At 43.6% G+C, this 18,733-nt stretch overlaps 4 protein-coding genes across 6 annotated transcripts in view; 3 read left to right on the top strand and 1 right to left on the bottom strand.

The window, feature by feature from the left end:
- Nucleotides 1-192: 192 nt before the first annotated feature.
- Nucleotides 193-18,733, bottom strand: part of LOC121869600 — a 61,213-nt gene continuing 42,672 nt past the window's right edge. Inside the window, exons 2-3 of the mRNA XM_042371045.1 lie at nt 727-1,365; nt 193-237 (exon numbers count right to left, since the gene is read on the bottom strand). Of these exons, the coding sequence (XP_042226979.1) occupies nt 199-237; nt 727-1,146 (459 nt within the window). The 5' untranslated portion in view covers nt 1,147-1,365 and the 3' untranslated portion in view covers nt 193-198. The remainder of the gene's footprint in view (nt 238-726; nt 1,366-18,733) is intronic.
- LOC121869596 (protein mono-ADP-ribosyltransferase PARP12-like) lies at nt 2,526-15,808 on the top strand. Of its 3 annotated transcripts, XM_042371040.1 has the most exons (6): nt 2,553-2,615; nt 2,686-3,049; nt 3,570-3,677; nt 12,153-12,330; nt 12,734-15,544; nt 15,667-15,808. In XM_042371040.1, exons 4-5 carry the CDS (start codon nt 12,321-12,323, stop codon nt 14,596-14,598), a joined length of 1,875 nt encoding a protein of 624 aa, XP_042226974.1. In that variant the 5' UTR covers nt 2,553-2,615; nt 2,686-3,049; nt 3,570-3,677; nt 12,153-12,320; the 3' UTR covers nt 14,599-15,544; nt 15,667-15,808. The 3 variants fall into 3 exon arrangements, with proteins under 3 accessions (XP_042226973.1, XP_042226974.1, XP_042226972.1); XM_042371039.1 differs by lacking the exon at nt 3,570-3,677 and having other exon boundaries at nt 2,526-3,049; XM_042371038.1 differs by lacking the exons at nt 2,553-2,615; nt 2,686-3,049; nt 3,570-3,677 and adding an exon at nt 8,391-8,841.
- On the top strand, nt 3,866-6,807 carry LOC121869598 (protein mono-ADP-ribosyltransferase PARP12-like). Its single transcript, XM_042371043.1, has 2 exons — nt 3,866-4,087; nt 4,285-6,807. Exon 2 carries the CDS (start codon nt 5,420-5,422, stop codon nt 6,407-6,409), a length of 990 nt encoding a protein of 329 aa, XP_042226977.1. The 5' UTR covers nt 3,866-4,087; nt 4,285-5,419; the 3' UTR covers nt 6,410-6,807.
- The window catches only part of LOC121869480, a 36,460-nt gene continuing 35,112 nt past the window's right edge, over nt 17,386-18,733 (top strand). Inside the window, exon 1 of the mRNA XM_042370833.1 lies at nt 17,386-17,675. The gene's annotated coding sequence lies outside the window, so the exon portion shown is untranslated. The remainder of the gene's footprint in view (nt 17,676-18,733) is intronic.

Below are 18,733 nucleotides of genomic sequence, written 5' to 3'. Positions count from 1 at the left end.
TCCCTCAAGTGGTCGTTCTGAGGATGACTTGAGAGGTCGTCCAGGCTCTCCCTCAAGTGGTCGTTCTGAGGATGACTTGAGAGGACGTCCAGGCTCTCCCTCAAGTGGTCGTTCTGAGGATGACTTGAGAGGTCGTCCAGGCTCTCCCTCAAGTGGTCGTTCTGAGATGACTTGAGAGGTCGTCAGGGCAGAGGAGAGTCATGGAGCTGTACAGGAGCTCAGTCTTCCAGAGTCGTCCTGTAAGAGAAGGTTTGAGAATTTGTTGTTATTTACCTTTAGAAGGAGAGGAGAGAGATAGAGAGGAGAGATGAGAGATAGAGAGAGAGAGAGATAGAGAGAAGGAGAGATGAGAGATGAGAGAGATAGAGAAGGAGAGAGATGAGAGAGATGAGAGAGAGGGAGATAGAGAAGGGGAGATAGAAGGAGAGATGAGAGAAGGAGAGAGATAGAGAGAAGGAGAGAGATAGAGAGAAGGAGAGAGATAGAGAGAAGGGGGAGATAGAGAGAAGGAGAGAGATAGAGAGAGATAGAGAGAAGGAGAGAGATAGAGAGAAGGAGAGAGATAGAGAGAAGGGGGAGATAGAGAGAAGGGGGAGATAAAGAGAAGGGGGGAGATAGAGAGAAGGGGGAGATAGAGAGAAGGGGGGAAATAGAGATAAATGAGATATGGAGAGATAGAGAGGAGATTGAGTGAGAGAAGGAGAGCGCTAAACCTAACCTAACCAACCTGGGTGTAGTAATGTTCCTCCAGGCGTCTAGTGAGAGACTATCTGGAGGTGGTGGCAGCGAGCAGGTGTGGGAGGGGAGATACACCATCAGTAGGATGTTCATATACATACAGGGCGCCAGCAGACACACAGGGGCCACCCACGCCCACACCAGCAACCTCTCATAAGCGCCTCGTCTGTCCGCCCATCTTAAAACAGCGTCCAACTCACTCCCTTCGTCTGTGTTATCCTCATCTCCGCCCACTCGTTCTTCTTCGACCAATCCCTTGTCTCGGTGTGGTCTCCTAGCTCCGCCCTCTTTATCCTCGTCCAATCCGCTTCCATTTTGGGCCTTAGCTCCGCCCTCCACTCTGCCGTTCTCCAATCCCGTGTAGTCGCCGTTTTTGTTCCCGTCCCCCTTTCCATTTAATACCTCCATTGGCTTCCCGCTCGTGGTCAGAGGCCGGGAAGAGGTGTTGGTCTATAGCTGGGTGGACAGGTGAGAGACAGGTAGGTGCTGTAGGTGGTAGGGAGAACCTCAGCTATATGGTAGGTGACATCATGGTAGGTGAGTGTTAGTAGCTCTTGTGACAGGTGGCGAACTGAACGCTTGGGTGTGGCGAGGTGGTGTGTGGTGTACAGATCACCGCGACCCAACCTGTAAATAAAGGTCAATAAAGGCAATGATAATTACATCAATAAACTACATTTGATAACATAACATAACATAACATAACATAACAACATAACATAACATAACATAACATAACATAACAACATTAATCTATTCTATTTATCTATTTACTATTCCTATCGATTTGTATTATTGTCTTCATTCTTCTTTGTTTACTTTTTGTGGGTGACTCATGTAGAAGGAATGGGTCTTAGCCACAACACAAGACCTATTAATAATTCGCGCCAAATTTCTTTATACTGACAATGTTTACAAGACTACGTTGGCGCCAGGTATCAGCTGACTGTGTTGACATTTGCTTGTATTGATCTACTCCCGCGTTTCCCACAGCTGGCATTAGATAGCATAGTCTGCATACATAAAAGTGGAAAGGAATAAGTACGTGTTATTTTAGTATTAGTATTTTAGCTACCAAACAGGGAGGTGCTACCGCCTGGGAAGGTATTGGAAGCTTGAATGTGTTGTGTAATGGTAGACCTTGCTGCCATATGTGACCAAGTCCCAGGTTGATAATCCGACTTTCTGTCACACACAATTGCAGGGTCTTAATTGTTTCTCTTACTATTGACAACACAACATACATATATCGTTTGTCACTATTATTTTATTTTATTTTTTTTGTATTTATTTATTATTATTATTACATTTTCGCCCCCCAGGCCCCGACGTGGGTTAGTGACATGTGCCTTGGTGGGCTAATCCCTGTAAAAAAAAAATCGCCTCTACATTCAGAACAGGAAGGAGAGGGTGGTCCTGGTTAGTGTGTGTGTGTGTGTGTGTGTGTGTGTGTTATGATTTCTAGGAATCGCATACCAAAAAAGTACCAGTTTCTCTTTGTTCCTGGAATACCACTGCTCCCTCCCCCCTCCTCACCTCCTCAGTGGAATCTTACAAACTTTCAAACTCACTAAAAACTGTAAAGAAACTAACGAAAATCACCTCACTTGGAAATAAATAACCAAATATATACATAACTTTCATTTAACCATTTTTTCACCTTAAATAGAATAGAAGTAATTCATATAAACAAAGAAGGTAATTAAAAAAAGTGATTTGTGGCAACTTGTAGGTCTTGGGGGGGTTGGGTGAGGGGGTTGGGTGAGGGGGTTGCATGATGTAGTTGGTTTGGTCAGTGTTAGTTCGACCTTGGAAGGAATAGGGTGTCGTTTTCTGAGCTCTGCCAAAGGTGCTGTTTTGTTATCGTCGGTACAGAGGTGTCACTCATCCACCTCCACACGTCGGTATAGAAGTGTCACTCATCCACCTCCACACGTCGGTACAGAGGTGTCACTCATCCACCTCCACACGTCGGTATAGAAGTGTCACTCATCCACCTCCACACGTCGGTACAGAGGTGTCACTCATCCACCTCCACACGTCGGTATAGAGGTGTCACTCATCCACCTCCACACGTCGGTATAGAAGTGTCACTCATCCACCTTCACACGTCGGTACAGAGGTGTCAGAAGCACTCATCCACCTCCACACGTCGGTACAGAGGTGTCAGAAGCACTCCTCCACCTCCACACGTCGGTACAGAGGTGTCACTCATCCACCTCCACACGTCGGTACAGAGGTGTCACTCATCCACCTCCACCGACTCACCCAACACTCATCCATGGGTAGTAGGAACACCAGGTAACTTACGGTGAGTCTTATCTCTTAATTAATTATATTGTCTCTTTAATAATTATATATCTTTAATTATTTTCTCGTTAATTAATTATTTATGGTTATTTTATCAGTGATGTTTCTTGTTATGTGTTAATGGTCGTTGGTGTTTAATTGGGCAGTGATATTGACTGTAGATAGAGAGAGATAGATAAAGAGAAGATAGATAGATAGATAGATAGTGAAGATAGATAAATAGATAGATAGTGAAGATAGATAAATAGATAGATAGTGAAGATAGAGAGATAGATAGATAGTGAAGATAGATAAATAGATAGATAGTGAAGATAGAGAGATAGATAGATAGTGAAGATAGATAAATAGATAGATAGTGAAGATAGAGAGATAGATAGATAGTGAAGATAGATAAATAGATAGATAGTGAAGATAGAGAGATAGATAGATAGTGAAGATAGATAGAGATAACATAATATCCACATTTCAATAGCTATTTTTTTTTTACTTTTACTGGACTTTCTTTAACTTTCTCTCAACAGGATGCCGATTAGAAAGAGAAAGAGAGAGAGAACTTTCTTTCAACATGCCTTTCTCCCGTGTGGTGCGAGACCTTCTTGACTCAGATAATATTGATGATGTTAGCTATGGTGAGTAAAGAGAGAGAGAGAGAGAGAGAGGAGAGAGAGAGGAGGAAGGAGAGAGAGAGAGAGAGGGGAGGAGAGAGAGAGAGAGAGAGGAGGGAGAGAGAGAGAGAGAGAACAACTTAAAATTAAAACAAACAATAAAAATATTTCCAGCAATAAACTTCAAACAAACAAAAGAATGAAATTAAGAAAATAAAATAATAAAAATATACAAAACAGTAAAATAAAAGATAATCGACTCAAAACGATAATAATCATATCACTAGGAGCGTACGATAAAATGTAAACAAACCTTGAATGAACGATAGATAAGGGTGATATTTCTTGATTTTTATGGGTGATTTTCGTCTTTAGTTGGCAGGTTAAGTTGTGGTGAAGATGACGTGTTTGTTGATGACGGTACAAGAATTGAGGTGAGTAGACTGTATCACTGTGTCTAGGGTTGGTCCTTATATAAGTCATCGGTAATTATAATGCTTTATGAGTGAGGTTTATTAGTTCACCTGAAGATTAGTCCCTCTATTTCACCTTAAAATTAAACACCCTGATATTTAACCTAACCTAACCCAACCCTCAGGACAACTTTGTAAATATTGGGTCTATGTTTCAGAGTGTCGGTCATGGTTACAAGCCATCGAGGTCACCGCTGAGACAACCATTTGTAACTGAAGAAGACTCTCGCGGGCGGGGGAGGCGGGCCAGGAGGTGCCCCGAACACTCCCTGGTTCCCTCGATAACATCAACAACTGGATCCTGCCCACGGCTCTAGCGGAGATCCTGGCCTATAAACCTGACTTCCGCACTACCCTCCTGACGCTGTTTGAGGAGAAGTACCTCAACCCAGACTCTGTGAGTAAGGTCGTCCACGCCTACGACAAGACCTTCAGGCTCAACTATGAGACGGTGGAGCTGCGGCCGGAGTTGGTCATTTGCAGTGATCATGCCAGTGGCGAGGGCTGTGTCCATCAGCGAGTGCAGCGACCTTCACCTGTGTCAAGACTACGTGGACGGATCCTGTAACAACGACCTGTGTCTCCTGGGTCACGTGTGTACGACTGACCACAACTCCAGGATCCTGCAGAACTATTTTGTGTCTACCCTTCCGTCAGAGATCCTCCTCATGCTCATCCGGGGCACCAGTCCTTGCCCACAGCCTCTCGGTCCTCTTGATGTTTGTCGCAACTACAATGACTTCCGAGGGTGTGGGCGGAGGGACTGTGACGCTCTGCACATCTGCCTCAGCTTCGTTCAGGGTAATGCCAAGTGTCCATATCCTTCGTGTACACTGATCCATGACCTAACACAACCCTCCGTCCAGAAGCTGCTCATGAAACACGGTCTGCCCACCAACGAGGCACCAATAGATATAGTGAAGGCTCTGGTCTGTAACAATACGACTCTCAGGCAGCCTAGGCAAGTGGTCCTGTTACCCCAGGTACCGGTACCTCCCCACACCTCCACTACTGTCTGGTCACATCATCTCTACGGCGACGTGGACATTCCTGAGATATGTCGGGTGTCTGTGGTGGGTATGTGTCCCAATGAGGGTATTGGGTGTCCTCGCCTCCACTCCACCGAGTACACCCAGTGGCAGGTGAGTGAGCAGGGCAATAGTTGGATGAACCTGAGGGCCAGGCAGTCACAGCGGCTGGAGCAAGTCTTCTGCGACCCTGCACAGAGAAGCGTCTGTCTCCGCCCTTTACCCTGACACACTGGAGCCCTGGGCTGAGGCTCTCCTACCCGTCATGGGACAACATGTCTTGTCATCAGACTTTGACAAAATGTTACTCGTGTCCATTGAGAAGAATTTACAGCTAAGGAGGTTGTGTGTAGAGGCTGGCGAGGACCCTGCACCAGCGAGAACCTTCTTGTGGTACTACGAGCAGAGACCGGATGAGTGGGTGCAGTTGGAACACCAAGGTGCCGGCGACCTCATCAACAATTTTAACTCCACCTATATTGAGAAGAAGTACATAGAGAGTACCAGCCAGAGCATCACCTTGAACAACGTGGGCGACAAGTACTGTCTCAATTTCTCCACCATGACTCTCACTCACAACGACACTCAACGTATTCACCATGTACGACGGAGGCCAAAGCCACACCTGAAGGAGAACAGTACAGTAGACCCGACGGTGGTGAACTTACCTAACCACTGGGAGCCCATCACCGAGGGGGTCTTCTACCGCCTCATAACACTAGCCACATTCTCCGAGGAGTACACCACACTCAGGGAACTCCTACTCAACTCCATCTCTCACTTAACCATCTCGAAAGTGGAGAGGATTCAGAACCCGTTCCTGTGGCGCGCCTTCCAGAACAAGATCCACGCCCTCACCACCCTCAACAACGACCGGCGGGAGGTGAACGTCCGTCACCTGTTCCACGGCACCCGGCATGACGTGCTCAAGCTTATCTGTGCTGACAACTTAGACTGGAGGCTTCACGGCTCAAACTCCGGCCACAAGTACGGTCGAGGGTCGTACTTCACCCCTGACGCTACCAAGGCTTTGAGTTACTGCCACCGTGACCCCGAGGGGAAGAGGTACCTGCTGGTGGCGCAGGTGGCGGTGGGGACGACGGTGGAAGGGAACTCCTCCATGACACGTCCTCCACTCAATCCCATCACAGGTAGACTGTTTGACTCCACGGTAGATGACTCCATCACTCCTACTGTCATAGTCAAGTACGACAAGCAGGAGTACTACCCAGAGTACATGGTCACCCTCGAGTGAACTCCTCCACCCGTCCTCTCTCACCTGTCTCTCAGTCTGTCTATTTATCTATATAGCCATTCATATATGTCTCCTTACCTGTCTGTTTACCTGTTTCTCAATGTCTGTCTATTTATGGCTCAATATCTTCTCGTCCACTTATTTGGTTACGTCACACCTGTTTATATGTGACGTCACCGAAGTAAACAACAATGGCGTCTCTTTAGCATTCGATTTCTTGAGAAGTATTGTTGTGAAATTTTTTATTATATTTTCATGAGCAAATTTTATGTAAGTTTTCGTGTGTGTGTGTTTAAGCCTTTCCTGTTATGCTGATATTACAGGTAACTCAAATTATTTTATACAATTACTTTATTCAATTAGTTGTATTTGTTTTATAATAAATTAATACAAGATAAGGTAGTTTTTTTGGATGCAATTTATCACGTATCCTATTATGGGTTATTTTGTTAGGGTTTATAGTATGGATTCCCACCTTTAATATCCATCTACGTCTAGCACTGTGTTGCCGTCAGGTCTAAAACCCTTCATCGAGCCTACGAACCCGAACCCACGAATCTGAATCCTCGACCCGAACACACGAATCCGAACCTATGAACCCGAAACCACGAACCTTAACCTACGAACCCGAACCCTTGAACTCAAACCCACGAATCCAAGAACCTCAAGTAGTACAAATAACGTAATAATAATAATAATAATAATAATAATAATAATAATAATAATAATAATAATAATAATAATGATAATAATAATAATAATAATGATAATAATAATGATAATAATAATAATAATAATAATAAGCAGAATAACACAGACAATAGTTACTCTGGCGTCTCAATACTGTAAACATCTGTCGCCATGGTAACGAACACACACACACACACACCCATCTCTCCCCCTCCCACACACACACACACTGACAAAATGCATTCCTGTTTGTGCTATTGTTAGTGCAGTCCTGTTTACACCCAGTCCTGTTTACACCCAGTCCTGTTTACACCCAGTCCTGTTTACACCCAGTCCTGTTTACACCCAGTCCTGTTTACACCCAGTCCTGTTTACACCCAGTTCTTGTTTACACCTAGTCCTGTTTACACCCAGTCCTGTTTACACCAGTTCTTGTTTACACCCAGTGTTTTACACCAGTCCTGTTTACACCCAGTCCTGTTTACACCCAGTCCTGTTACCCAGTCCTGTTTACACCCAGTTCTTGTTTACACCTAGTCCTGTTTACACCCAGTCCTGTTTACACCCAGTCCTTGTTTACACCTAGTCCTGTTTACACCCAGTCCTGTTTACACCCAGTCCTTGTTTACACCTAGTCCTGTTTACACCCAGTCCTGTTTACACCCAGTTCTTGTTTACACCCAGTCCTGTTTACACCCAGCTCCTGTATATCATATCCAATTTTTCGGCTCTTGTTAATTACGTAGTTGAGGTGTTATTAATTTTTATATTTTTTTTTATAATTCTGTTGCTTTCTTGTTATTTTGGTTATTTTCTTGTTATTTTCTTGTTATTTTGGTTACTTTTCCGGGTTTTGTTTGGCGATGTAGCAGTGTGGATCAGTAGGTGCAGTATAGCAGGTTACATGGTCGCTTGGAAGACGGGGTGGAGCTTACACACGATACCTGAACTTTACCTTGGGTGGTCAATCAATACGTCGGACCTGGTGACCCTCCCCTCCCCTTACCTCTAACCCCCTTCCTGCTCCTCCCCTTACCCCTCATTCTCCCCTCCTCCACCATACCTCCTAACCCCTTCCTGCTCCTCCTTACCCCCATTCTCCCTCCCCTCCCCTTACCTCTAACCCCCTTCCTGCTCTTCCCCTTACCCCCCATTCTCCCCCTTCCCCCATTGTCACCCTCCTTCATTCTTTACCTCCCTTCCTTCTCCTCCTCCTCCCTCCTTCCCTTCCCCTTCCCTCTCCCTCTCCCCCACCTTCCATTCCCCTCCCTCCACCTCCCCTCCCTCCGTTACTAAACCCGCTAGTCACCCTGCTAGCCACCGGACGAACAAGGTGTCCTGACGAAGGCCCGATCTGAGGGCTCTCGTTACGGACCTAAAAGGCTATTCTCCGTCGATCTAAGGTCCTCATCAATCTACTAAGGGCTTCTCAAAGGTCCTAAAGGATCAATATCCCACCTAAGGGCTCCTCTAACACCTCCCGAATCACGTCTGCCGGGACCTAACAATCTCTCTGTAAACCTGAGACCATTTGGAAAGACCTCAAGACCTCCCCATGAAACTAAGACCAATCCTGACTGTACTACTCGAGGAGGAGGGCTCATCTGTGCTCCTCGACCACAGTGAGAATAATCCCTGACAGATAAAAAAAAAAGGTGATAACATAAGTAAATTAAGAAAAGACAGAAAATACGTGATAAAACAGAAGACTTAAAAGGTATAAGAAGACAGTGAGACAGAGGGTAAGTAAGACAGTAAGAATAGACAGAAGATAAGGTTAATTTATAGACAGTCTAGGTGTGTGTGTGTGTGTGTGTGTGAGTCATTTATCGAGTTTTTCCTGGTAGAGTTCAGTAGGTGTGTGTGTGTGTGTGTGTGTGTGTGTGTGTGTGTGTGTGTAGGGGTTACTGAGTCTATTACGTACGTACCTCTCTCTCTCTCTCTCTCTCTCTCTCTCTCTCTCTCTCTCTCTCTCTCTCTTTCTCTATATATCTTTCTTTCTCTCACTCACTCACTCACTCTCTCTCTACCCGGAAGTCCTAACCTAACATAACATAACCTAACCTAACCTAACCTAACATAACCTAACATAACCTAACCTAACCTAACCTTACACACCAGGTAAATAACTTTCTCAGCTCCCAATTAACCCCCAAGTGAGTGTTGCCTCTTCATGTGACGTGGTGGGATGAGTCACCTGCTGCATAGTTTCATTCCTCACCTCGTCTGGATCGATACATTAATGTCACGGCAACACATACACAGGTACACAGACGTACATACATACATACATACATACATACATACATACATACATACATACATACATAAGAACATAAGAAAGTAAGGAGTCTGCAATAGGCCGGTTGGCCTGTGCATGGCAGCTCCTGTTGAGAGTTACTACCACTCTCTATCATCCATGAATCTATCTAGCCTCTTTTTAAAACTCTCCAGCGTTCCAGCACTTACTACAAAGTTGCTAAGCTTGTTCCACTCGTCCACCACCCTATTTGTGAACCAGTTCCTTCCTATCTCCCTCCTAAACCTAAACTTATCCAACTTAAATCCGTTGCTCCGAGTCCTATCCTGCTCGGATATTATAAGAACTTTATCTATATCCCCTTTATTGATTCCTTTCACCCACTTAAATACTTCTATCATATCTCCCCGCACTCTTCGTCTTTCTAGGGAATGCAAGTTTAGTTTCTTTAACCTATCCTGATATGGAAGGTTTCTAAGTCTCAGAATCATTTTCATCATTCTTCGCTGCACCGACTCTAGTGAATTGATATCCATTCTATAATAAGGGCACCAGAACTGAACCGCATAATCGAGGTGCGGCCTGACTAGCGCAAGATATAGTTGCAATAAGACCTCTGCACTCTTATTACTTACATTTCTAGATATAAAACCCAATACTCTGTTTGCCTTATTTCGAACATTAACGCACTGTTTTCTAGGCCGTAGGTCCGGGCTTACAAGTACCCCTAGGTCCCTTTCACAAGTCGACTTCTCTAGGTTGATGTTGTTAAGGCTGTATACATTGACAGTATTTGTTCTTCCAATATTCAGTACGCTGCACTTGCTGGTATTGAATTTCATTTGCCATTTTTCAGACCACCCCTGCAGTTTATTTAGATCCTCCTGTAATGCATTTGCATCCTGCCCTGAATTAATCTGCCGCCCTGTTTTGGTGTCATCCGAAAACTTGCTTATGTCACTGCTGATCCCAGTATCTAGATCGTTTATGTAGATTATGAACAAGAGTGGGCCTAGTACTGATCCCTAGGGAACCCCACTGGTTACACGGCCCCACTCAGATTTAACACCATCTACGCTGACCCTCTGCGTTCTCTCGGTGAGCCATGATTTTATCCAATTTAAAACTTTCCCCTCGATACCATGAGCCTTAATTTTTCTCAGAAGCCTCTGATGCGGTACTCTGTCAAATGCTTTGCTAAAGTCTAAGTAAATAACATCGTAATTTTCGTCATTATCTACTACCTCGAAGACTTTCCTAAAAAACGTCAGCAGATTTGTTAGACAAGATTTTCCCTTTGTAAACCCATGTTGCAAGTCGTAGATTAATTTGCTTTTCTCTAAATGCGATCGGATGCTTCCCCACTACTGACGTCAAACTGATCGGCCGGTAATTTGACACTGACGCTCTGTCTCCCTTTTTGAATATGGGTACTGCATTTGCCTGTTTCCACAAGTCTAGCACAACTCCGGTGTCTAATGAATTTGTAAATAAATTTACGAGGGGTCCGCTAATCTGTTCCCTACACTCTTTCAAGACTCGAGGGAAAATTTCATCCGGCCCTGGGGATTTTGTCTTCTTTAGTTTATTTATCTTCTTAAGAACATCCTCTTTTCTGATAGTGATATTCTTTAATTTCTCTTCTTCCTTTCCCCTAAATATCAATTCCACCTCTGGAATTTCCTCACGAATTTCTTCTGTGAAAACTGATAAGAAGTAGCTGTTCAATGCCTTGCTCATTTCTTCACTGCCATTTATCACTTCTCCCCTCCCTGACTTTAAAGGCCCAACTTTGTCCTTGACCTTTGTTCTGTATACCTGGAAAAATCCCTTGGGATTCGCCTTGGATTCTCTTGCTATTTTGATTTCATAGTCTCTCTTTGCTTTCCTTACATTTTTCTTAATATTCCTAGATAGTTCATTATACCTATTTCTGAGCCGCTCCTCCCCTCCCTTTAATTTCTTATATATTCCTTTCTTTATTCCTATGTCATGTTTAAGTTTTCTGGTCATCCACCTTGGCTCATTCTTATTTGCCCTAATTTTTCTGTATGGTATATTTTGTTCTTGTGCTTTATGTAGTATACTAGTGAATATATTAAAGTCATGATCAATTGTTGTGTCATCTATGACCTCACCCCTTCCTACTGGGGACTGACGTGACTGTTCCCAGGTGACCTCACCTAGGTACCTTCTTAACCCCTGAAAATCCGCCAATACAATCACACACAGAGACAGACACATAAGCACACATACACACACACACACATACACACATATATACCTGGGGATGTGTGTACTGTAGATTGATTTGCGCTGTAGCTAAGTGAAGGTATCTAGTTAAGGTAGAGTCTCAGTGTTAATCTTGTCTCCTAACTGGTTTGTTAAGTGAAGGTATCTAGTTAAGGTAGAGTCTCAGTGTTAATTTTGTCTCCTAACTGGTGTGTTAAGTGAAGGTAACTAGTTAAGGTAAAGTCTCAGTGTTAATTTTGTCTCCTAACTGGTGTGTTAAGTGAAGGTATCTAGTTAAGGTAGAGTCTCAGTGTTAATCTTGTCTCCTAACTGGTGTGTTAAGTGAAGGTATCTAGTTAAGGTAAAGTCTCAGTGTTAATCTTGTCTCCTAACTGGTGTGTTAAGTGAAGGTATCTAGTTAAGGTAGAGTCTCAGTGTTAATTTTAGTGCCATTTTTGTGATATTTGTGTTTAATCTTAAGCCAAACAATTAATGGCTTCTTAAATCTTCTTATCTTACGAGTCTTTAAGAATCTGGAGTTGCGTTTTTTAACCATTTCAGAATTTACGATCAGCGAAAACAAAAAGAGATTCCCTACAACTGGAGATAAGCTGTCAACACGCCACGACGAGCCTGAACACGTCTTAAACTCGTCCTGAACACAAGCTAAACACGTCCTGAACACAACAAGAACACGCCCTGAACACGTCCCATCCTACCACCCTCAACATGGATCAAGGTAACCTATCATTTACAGATACAAATTAATATATAAATAGCCATACAAAATATCGCAGGTAAATGACTAGGAGTAATTAACCACTGCAATTTAAAAGTTAATATAGTGACTTAAAATTAATTAATAGTGTTAGGGAAAATTATCACTAATTGACCAAAAGGATAATTATATTATTGTTATTGAGTTGAAGGGTTGTTAAGCTCGCTGTTTGTTTATAATTATGTGGTCGGTTAGTGTACAGTATATACTTAGAGAGATGTGTGGTGGTGGTGTCGATAAGTAAGTGGACAGACAGACAGACAGACAGGCAGACAAAGGAGAGAGAGAGCAATAATTGTCTTATGTATATAGTGTCCGTTCCCTGCAACTTCCTGACCTTGACCTTTGTGTGCCTCTCCACCAGGTCAGGCCAACAGGACGTTCCTCCGCCCACGGAAGCTGGTGGAGGTGTTGTCGACGAAGCCTCACCTCTCCACCACGCTGCTTCACCTCTGGCAAAAACACAACTTCCAGCCGTCTGGTGTACGTCGGGTGGCCTTCACCTACCCGAGGGTGTTTCACCTGGAGGAGGAGGTGGTGAAGCTGAGGCCTATGGTGACGCTGTGCCCCTACTACAGCAGCAACCCCGGTAGCTGTGACCTCGCTGACGAGTGCCAGAACCTGCACTACCTGCACGACGTGTGTACCGGGGACGTCTGTTACCGGAGCCATGACTGGGACGACCAACCGAACTCCCGAATCTTGTACAACTTGTTCCTAGAGGGCGTGGCCAACGACGTGCTGTGCAAGATGGTGCAGCTGGTGATGCAGGAGTCTGAGGGTGAGGCGAGGGTGCTGCCGAGGAGCGGCCGCAGCAGCGCCTCCCTCTGGACCCTCTACCCGGACGGGGATGTCCCCGAACCAGAGATCTGTTACGACTCGGTGGAGGGACTATGCGACAGGGAGAGCACCGGCTGTCAACGGCTTCACGCCACCCGACACTACCAGTTCCAGGTGCGGGAGGAAGGTGGCCGCTGGCAGAATCTCCAGGACTCCCAAGTGGACGCCCTAGAACGCAGCTACTGCGACCCATCACAGGAGAGTGTACAAGTCCCCCCGCTGTACCCCGTCAGCTACCACCCATCACAACACATCCTGCAGCAGCTGATGGGGCAGGACACGTGGGAGGTGCAATTCAACACCAATACTCTCACCAATTCCTCTGGCGAGATCCTGTGGCTCCGTCGACTGTGTACGGAGGAGAAGGAAGACACTGAGGTTCCGGCGAGGACCTTCATCTGGTATTTCTCAGTTGAAGACGACATTTGGCTGCCCTTTGGAACTCCCTGCGAGGACGTGAAGAGTAGCGTGAACTCTGAGGAGATAGAGAGTAACTATAAGAACGGCGACGAGGTGATGTACTTCGCCACCAGCAGGTCGACCTACACCATCAACTTCGTCACCATGACTCAGACCAACGATCAGAGCGGCTATCAGCGGGAGATCCGACGACGACCTAAGCCTCACTTCCAACACGAACGAAACACAACCACGCTCTTGTCTCCCACCTGTCACTACGACGAGTCCCCCTCATCCTCTTCAAACGACAATGACGAGGAGCCTCCGACGACCCCATCTCCCACCCCCAGGGCCCCCTCCCCCAGTAACCAAGACTCCAATCTTGAGACGTCCTTCCCTGAGACCTGGGAGGAGATGGGCCCAAAGGAAGCTGTGCGCCTCAAGTCCCTCAACCCGTACACGAGTGAGTACAAGGAGGTGGCGGAGCTGCTGGAGCCCGGACTACACAACAGGAGTGTGATGGGGATCAAGCGTGTCCAGAACCGTCAGTTGTGGAGCGACTTCCAGAGGAGATGCAGCGAGATGCCCGACAAGTACAAGGGACCAGAACCCACCGTGAGGCAGCTGTTCCACGGCACCACGAAGGATGTCTTGTCGAAGATCCTGAAGAAGAACCTGGACAGGACCCATCAGGGGAGATCCTACGGGAATAAGACCAGGTACGGCCGAGGCACCTACTTCTTCTCAAACGTGAACAGGGCATTAAGGCACAGCACCCCAGACACTGCCGACGACCACTGCTACCTGCTGGTGATCCTGGTGGCTATCGGAGCTGTGACCAAAGGCGACCCTAGCATGGTAGATCCCCCACCAGACCCCGACGACGACATCACCTTCGATACTACCGTAGATGATCCCGACGGCCCGACAGTCTACGTTAAGTACGACAAGGCGGAGTATTACCCACAATATATCGTGACCGTAATGTAACTCTCCGCAATATTAACACTGCAGTTGCCTTCATTTAGTGTGTGTGTGTGTGTGTGTGTGTGTGTGTGTGTGTGTGTGTGTGTGTGTGTGTGGCCTTAAGTAGCAAGGTGTCCGTAATAATAAACTTTTTTGTTTATACTCATTTGTGTTTAAGAAATGATGTTGTTTAAACTGGTCACATCCAAGTGTTGAATCTATTGATCATTTGTGTTTGTTTGTGTGTGTATGTGTGTATGTGTGTTTGTGACTTTCTATATTATTGTATTTATGTTTGTTTATGAATGTTCGTGTGTTTGTTTATTTGTTTGTTTGTCCACACGGGAACTATCTTTCACCTTGTCATAACTATAACCAAAACTTTACACAGCTTAAGCCTAGAATAGTAAAAAAAAAAAAACAACAACAACAACAACTATATATTTAGACAAAATTTAGGCCTATTTTATATTTTTTATTTTTCTCGGATCGGGTCAAGGTCAGAGGTCATTGCTAGAGGTCACAGGTAGTTAACATGACTAAAAAGCGAAGGGGGGTGTTTTTTGGTGGGTGAACAGGGGAGGGGGGGTGTAACGATTATATAGAGTTTTAATTGACTGTCTCTATTAACAGGTTATGTATATAGTGAAACCTCTATATAGCGGATTTCTCTGTATTATCCGTTATATGAGGGGGTTCACATCTAAGGGACCCTCGATATAACGGACTTTCCACTATATAATCCGTTAAATAGAGGTTTCACATACACATTTTTAAAACTCATTATATTAGTCTTTCTTTACATTTAATAAAGCTTACATAGGGTATTTAAATCTCTACATGAGGCTAATATATAATGCTTTTGTCGCCTTAATGCTCCCTGAGGGGGTTAGGTTTAAGGTAGGTTAGGTTAGGGTAGGTTAGGGTAGGGTTAGGTTAGGGTGTGGTAGGGTAGGTTAAGTTAGGTTAGGTTAGCTTAGGGTAGGGTTAGGTAGGTAGGATTAGGGTAGGGTTTGGTTAGGGTGTGGTAGGGTAGGTTAAGTTAGGTTAGGTTAGCATCATATTAGGTTAAAATAAGTTAGGTCAGATCAGGTTAGGTTAGGTTAGGTTAGGTTAGGGTATCTAATCTTCACGTGATCCATTTATTCCCATTACTCGCTGTGTGTTGTCAACGTCACTGCTCTAATTCTTTCTCCATTGTATATAACTGATCAATAAAAATTAATATAAACAATTGTGTATCTTATTTTACTGATGATGGTGAGAGTGGTGTTGTTTTCGAGAAAGGAGAGGGTGAAGGAAGATTAGAGGTGGGGGAAGGAAGTTATAGTTCGGAAATTGAAGAAGTTTAGGAGGTAAGAGAGGGCGGGCTGCCCGCCTAACTAAGCTAATAGTGTGTCAGGGTTGTGTCATGGGTTAGTTATTGTCTGCCGGTACAGGCACTAGACATCCTAACCTGTCCCATACATGGGTGTTTCAAGGGCCTTATTTCATATTCCGCCGACCCTACTGGCGGATGTTGGTCTAGGGAGGTTGTCTATTGCCTGGCTGTGTAGATCAGGGGTGGTATTGGACCTTTTGAGATTTGGTAACTTTTTGGGAACCATGGATGGTTGTTGTCGTTATCTGGTGGGAGTCTTTGAAGGAGTTCTTGCTCTGGTCGTTCTATCTTTTGCCAGACTCTGCTGGCCAGGTGCAGCTGCTGGTTGATGGGTTTCATTCTCAGGTCTCTATGTATCTCGGCTGTGGTTCTGGTGAAGGGGTATCTGTCGTCTGTGACGAATCTTAGGGCTTCATTTTGAACTACCTGTAATTTTAATATTTGAGTGGTGCTCATAGTATGAAGAGGTACTGCTGGGTAAGTTAATATCGGTGTGATAAATGATGTCACTAGGCGGAGTTTTATTTTCTCAGGAAGCGCTTTAAAGCGGTATAGTTTTCTCTGCTCTCTTTTTGCTTTATCCTTCCTGGTGTGGACATGATGGGAGTAACCTGTCGTGGATATATACAGGCCCAGGAGGGTGCCTCTGCTTTTGTATTCTATCTGGGCATTATTGGTTACTAATGGATGGGTCTTCCCTCTGCATAAGGGTATCACTGTGAATTTCGGAAGACTGGTTTGGATTTTCCATTGTTTTTCGTAATTATTTACCCTTTCTAATTGTGGTGGTGAAAGTGGTGGTGGTAGTGGTGGTGGGTGGTGAGAGTGGACAAGGGTGGTAAAGGCTGTTGATCTGGTAACACTGTATGAGGGACAGTTGACATTTAGGGTTTAAATGCCTGTTTATTTAAGATTTTGATCGGACTATTGACTAAAAATATATTTATTGTGGATAAATTAATGAGTATAAATATATGAAATTTGGTAAAATTATGCTATTGATAAATGTACATCGTTATTTTATAGTAAATACGTGTTTAAGCATGACTAATATTCGTTATTAACAGTACAACTAATCATACGTCTGGACACCAGGTTATAAATCATCCGGCACCAATTTTTTATCATATTCGCCACTTAACACCTATTAATTTATCTACAATAAATGTATTCTTAGGTATTATAACGCTCATAAATTCTAAATAAACGGTCATTTAAAGTATAATTCTGTATTATGTCAAGGCAGCCTATACACTGTTACCAGATCTGGTTTCATATCATACACGTTGGTCCAGGATGAATTTCCAGTGTTGCTGAATTATATATCTCTAAATTTGTCTATAATCATACCAATCTAATTATAAGCTTCTATAACAATTATACTTTATTAATATTAATCCCTCAATATGCACGAGGTTGAGAAATAACAGGATCTTTAAAATAAATGAGTTGGTGGTACAAGCGAATTGAGAGTTATAGAAAATGGTCCAAATATTTGTAACAGAGAAACTGGAGATAATGAACATGACTTGGTCCTGTGTGAGCTGAGAGGTGCAGGTGGAGACGTATTCATAACAAGGAGACGATTTACAGTTGAAATTTGTTATATCTTCTTCCGATTATTGGAGTAAAGTGACGTTCTGCGCAGTTACTGGAGAATACAGTTGATATATTGTGAAAAGTGTCATTTTGTAGGTGATTTTGTTAGTAATTGATCGAGGTAAGTACAGTACGATTTGTTTTGTAACCATGGAATTCAGGACTGTGGTTGTTTAAAGGTATCATGATCGTATTATATCAAGTACATATAAAAAACAGATAAATATGAAATTACAGCAACTTCACTCATTTGAATGAAATCTCATGAAGTTTGGATATTATGTATGAGGAACTCATTACAGTCATTCACAATCAACTGAATGACATTAGATCTTATCAGAACTTTTACCTATTTGTAAGGTGATTGGGTTAGTGTAATTTAACTCGTTTTGGCAAGAACTAAACTCACATATTATTATTATTTATATTATTATTGTAATTATCATCATTATTATTATTTACATTGTTATTGTTGTAATTATTATTATTATTATAATTATTTCTATAATTATTGTTGAAATTATTATTATTTATTTTATTTATATTATTATTATTATTATTATTATTATCATCTATTCAAAGAGGGACATCAATTTTAGTTTCAGAAAGTTAAAATGCAATACAGTATTATGGTCAGTACCATTGTGTGGTCAGTTCTATTGTGTGGCCAGTACCATTGTGTGGTCAGTACTATTGTGTGGCCAGTACCATTGTGTGGTCAGTACTATTGTGTGGTCAGTACTGTTGTATGGTCAGTACCATTGTGTGGTCAGTACTATTGTGTGGCCAGTACCATTGTGTGGTCAGTACTATTGTGTGGTCAGTACTGTTGTATGGTCAGTACCATTGTGGTCAGTACTATTGTGTGTGCCAAATTGTGTGGTCAGTACTGTTGTATGGTCAGTACCATTGTGTGTCAGGTACTATTTTCTGTGTGGCCAGTACCATTGTGTGGTCAGTATTATTGTGTGGTCAGTACTGTTGTGTGGGTCAGCAATTTCATTGTGTGTCATACTATTGTGTGGTCAGTAATTACAGTATGGTCAGTACCATATATGGTCAGTACCGTTGTGTGGTCAGCAAAATTCATTGTGTGGTCAGTACATTGTGTGTCATACTGTTGTATGGTCAGTAACAAGTTGTATGGCCAGTACTGTTGTATAGTCAGTACCAATGCGT

Source organism: Homarus americanus, unplaced genomic scaffold, assembly GCF_018991925.1.
Source record: "Homarus americanus isolate GMGI-L3 unplaced genomic scaffold, GMGI_Hamer_2.0 scaffold23578, whole genome shotgun sequence".
Lineage (NCBI taxonomy): Eukaryota > Metazoa > Arthropoda > Malacostraca > Decapoda > Nephropidae > Homarus > Homarus americanus.
This window is presented reverse-complemented; position numbering and strand designations above follow the sequence as displayed.

What these genes read in the sequence shown, in the direction of transcription:
- LOC121869598 (XM_042371043.1), top strand. Translation starts at nt 5,420, where the DNA reads ATGGGACAACATGTCTTGTCATCAGACTTTGACAAAATGTTACTCGTG.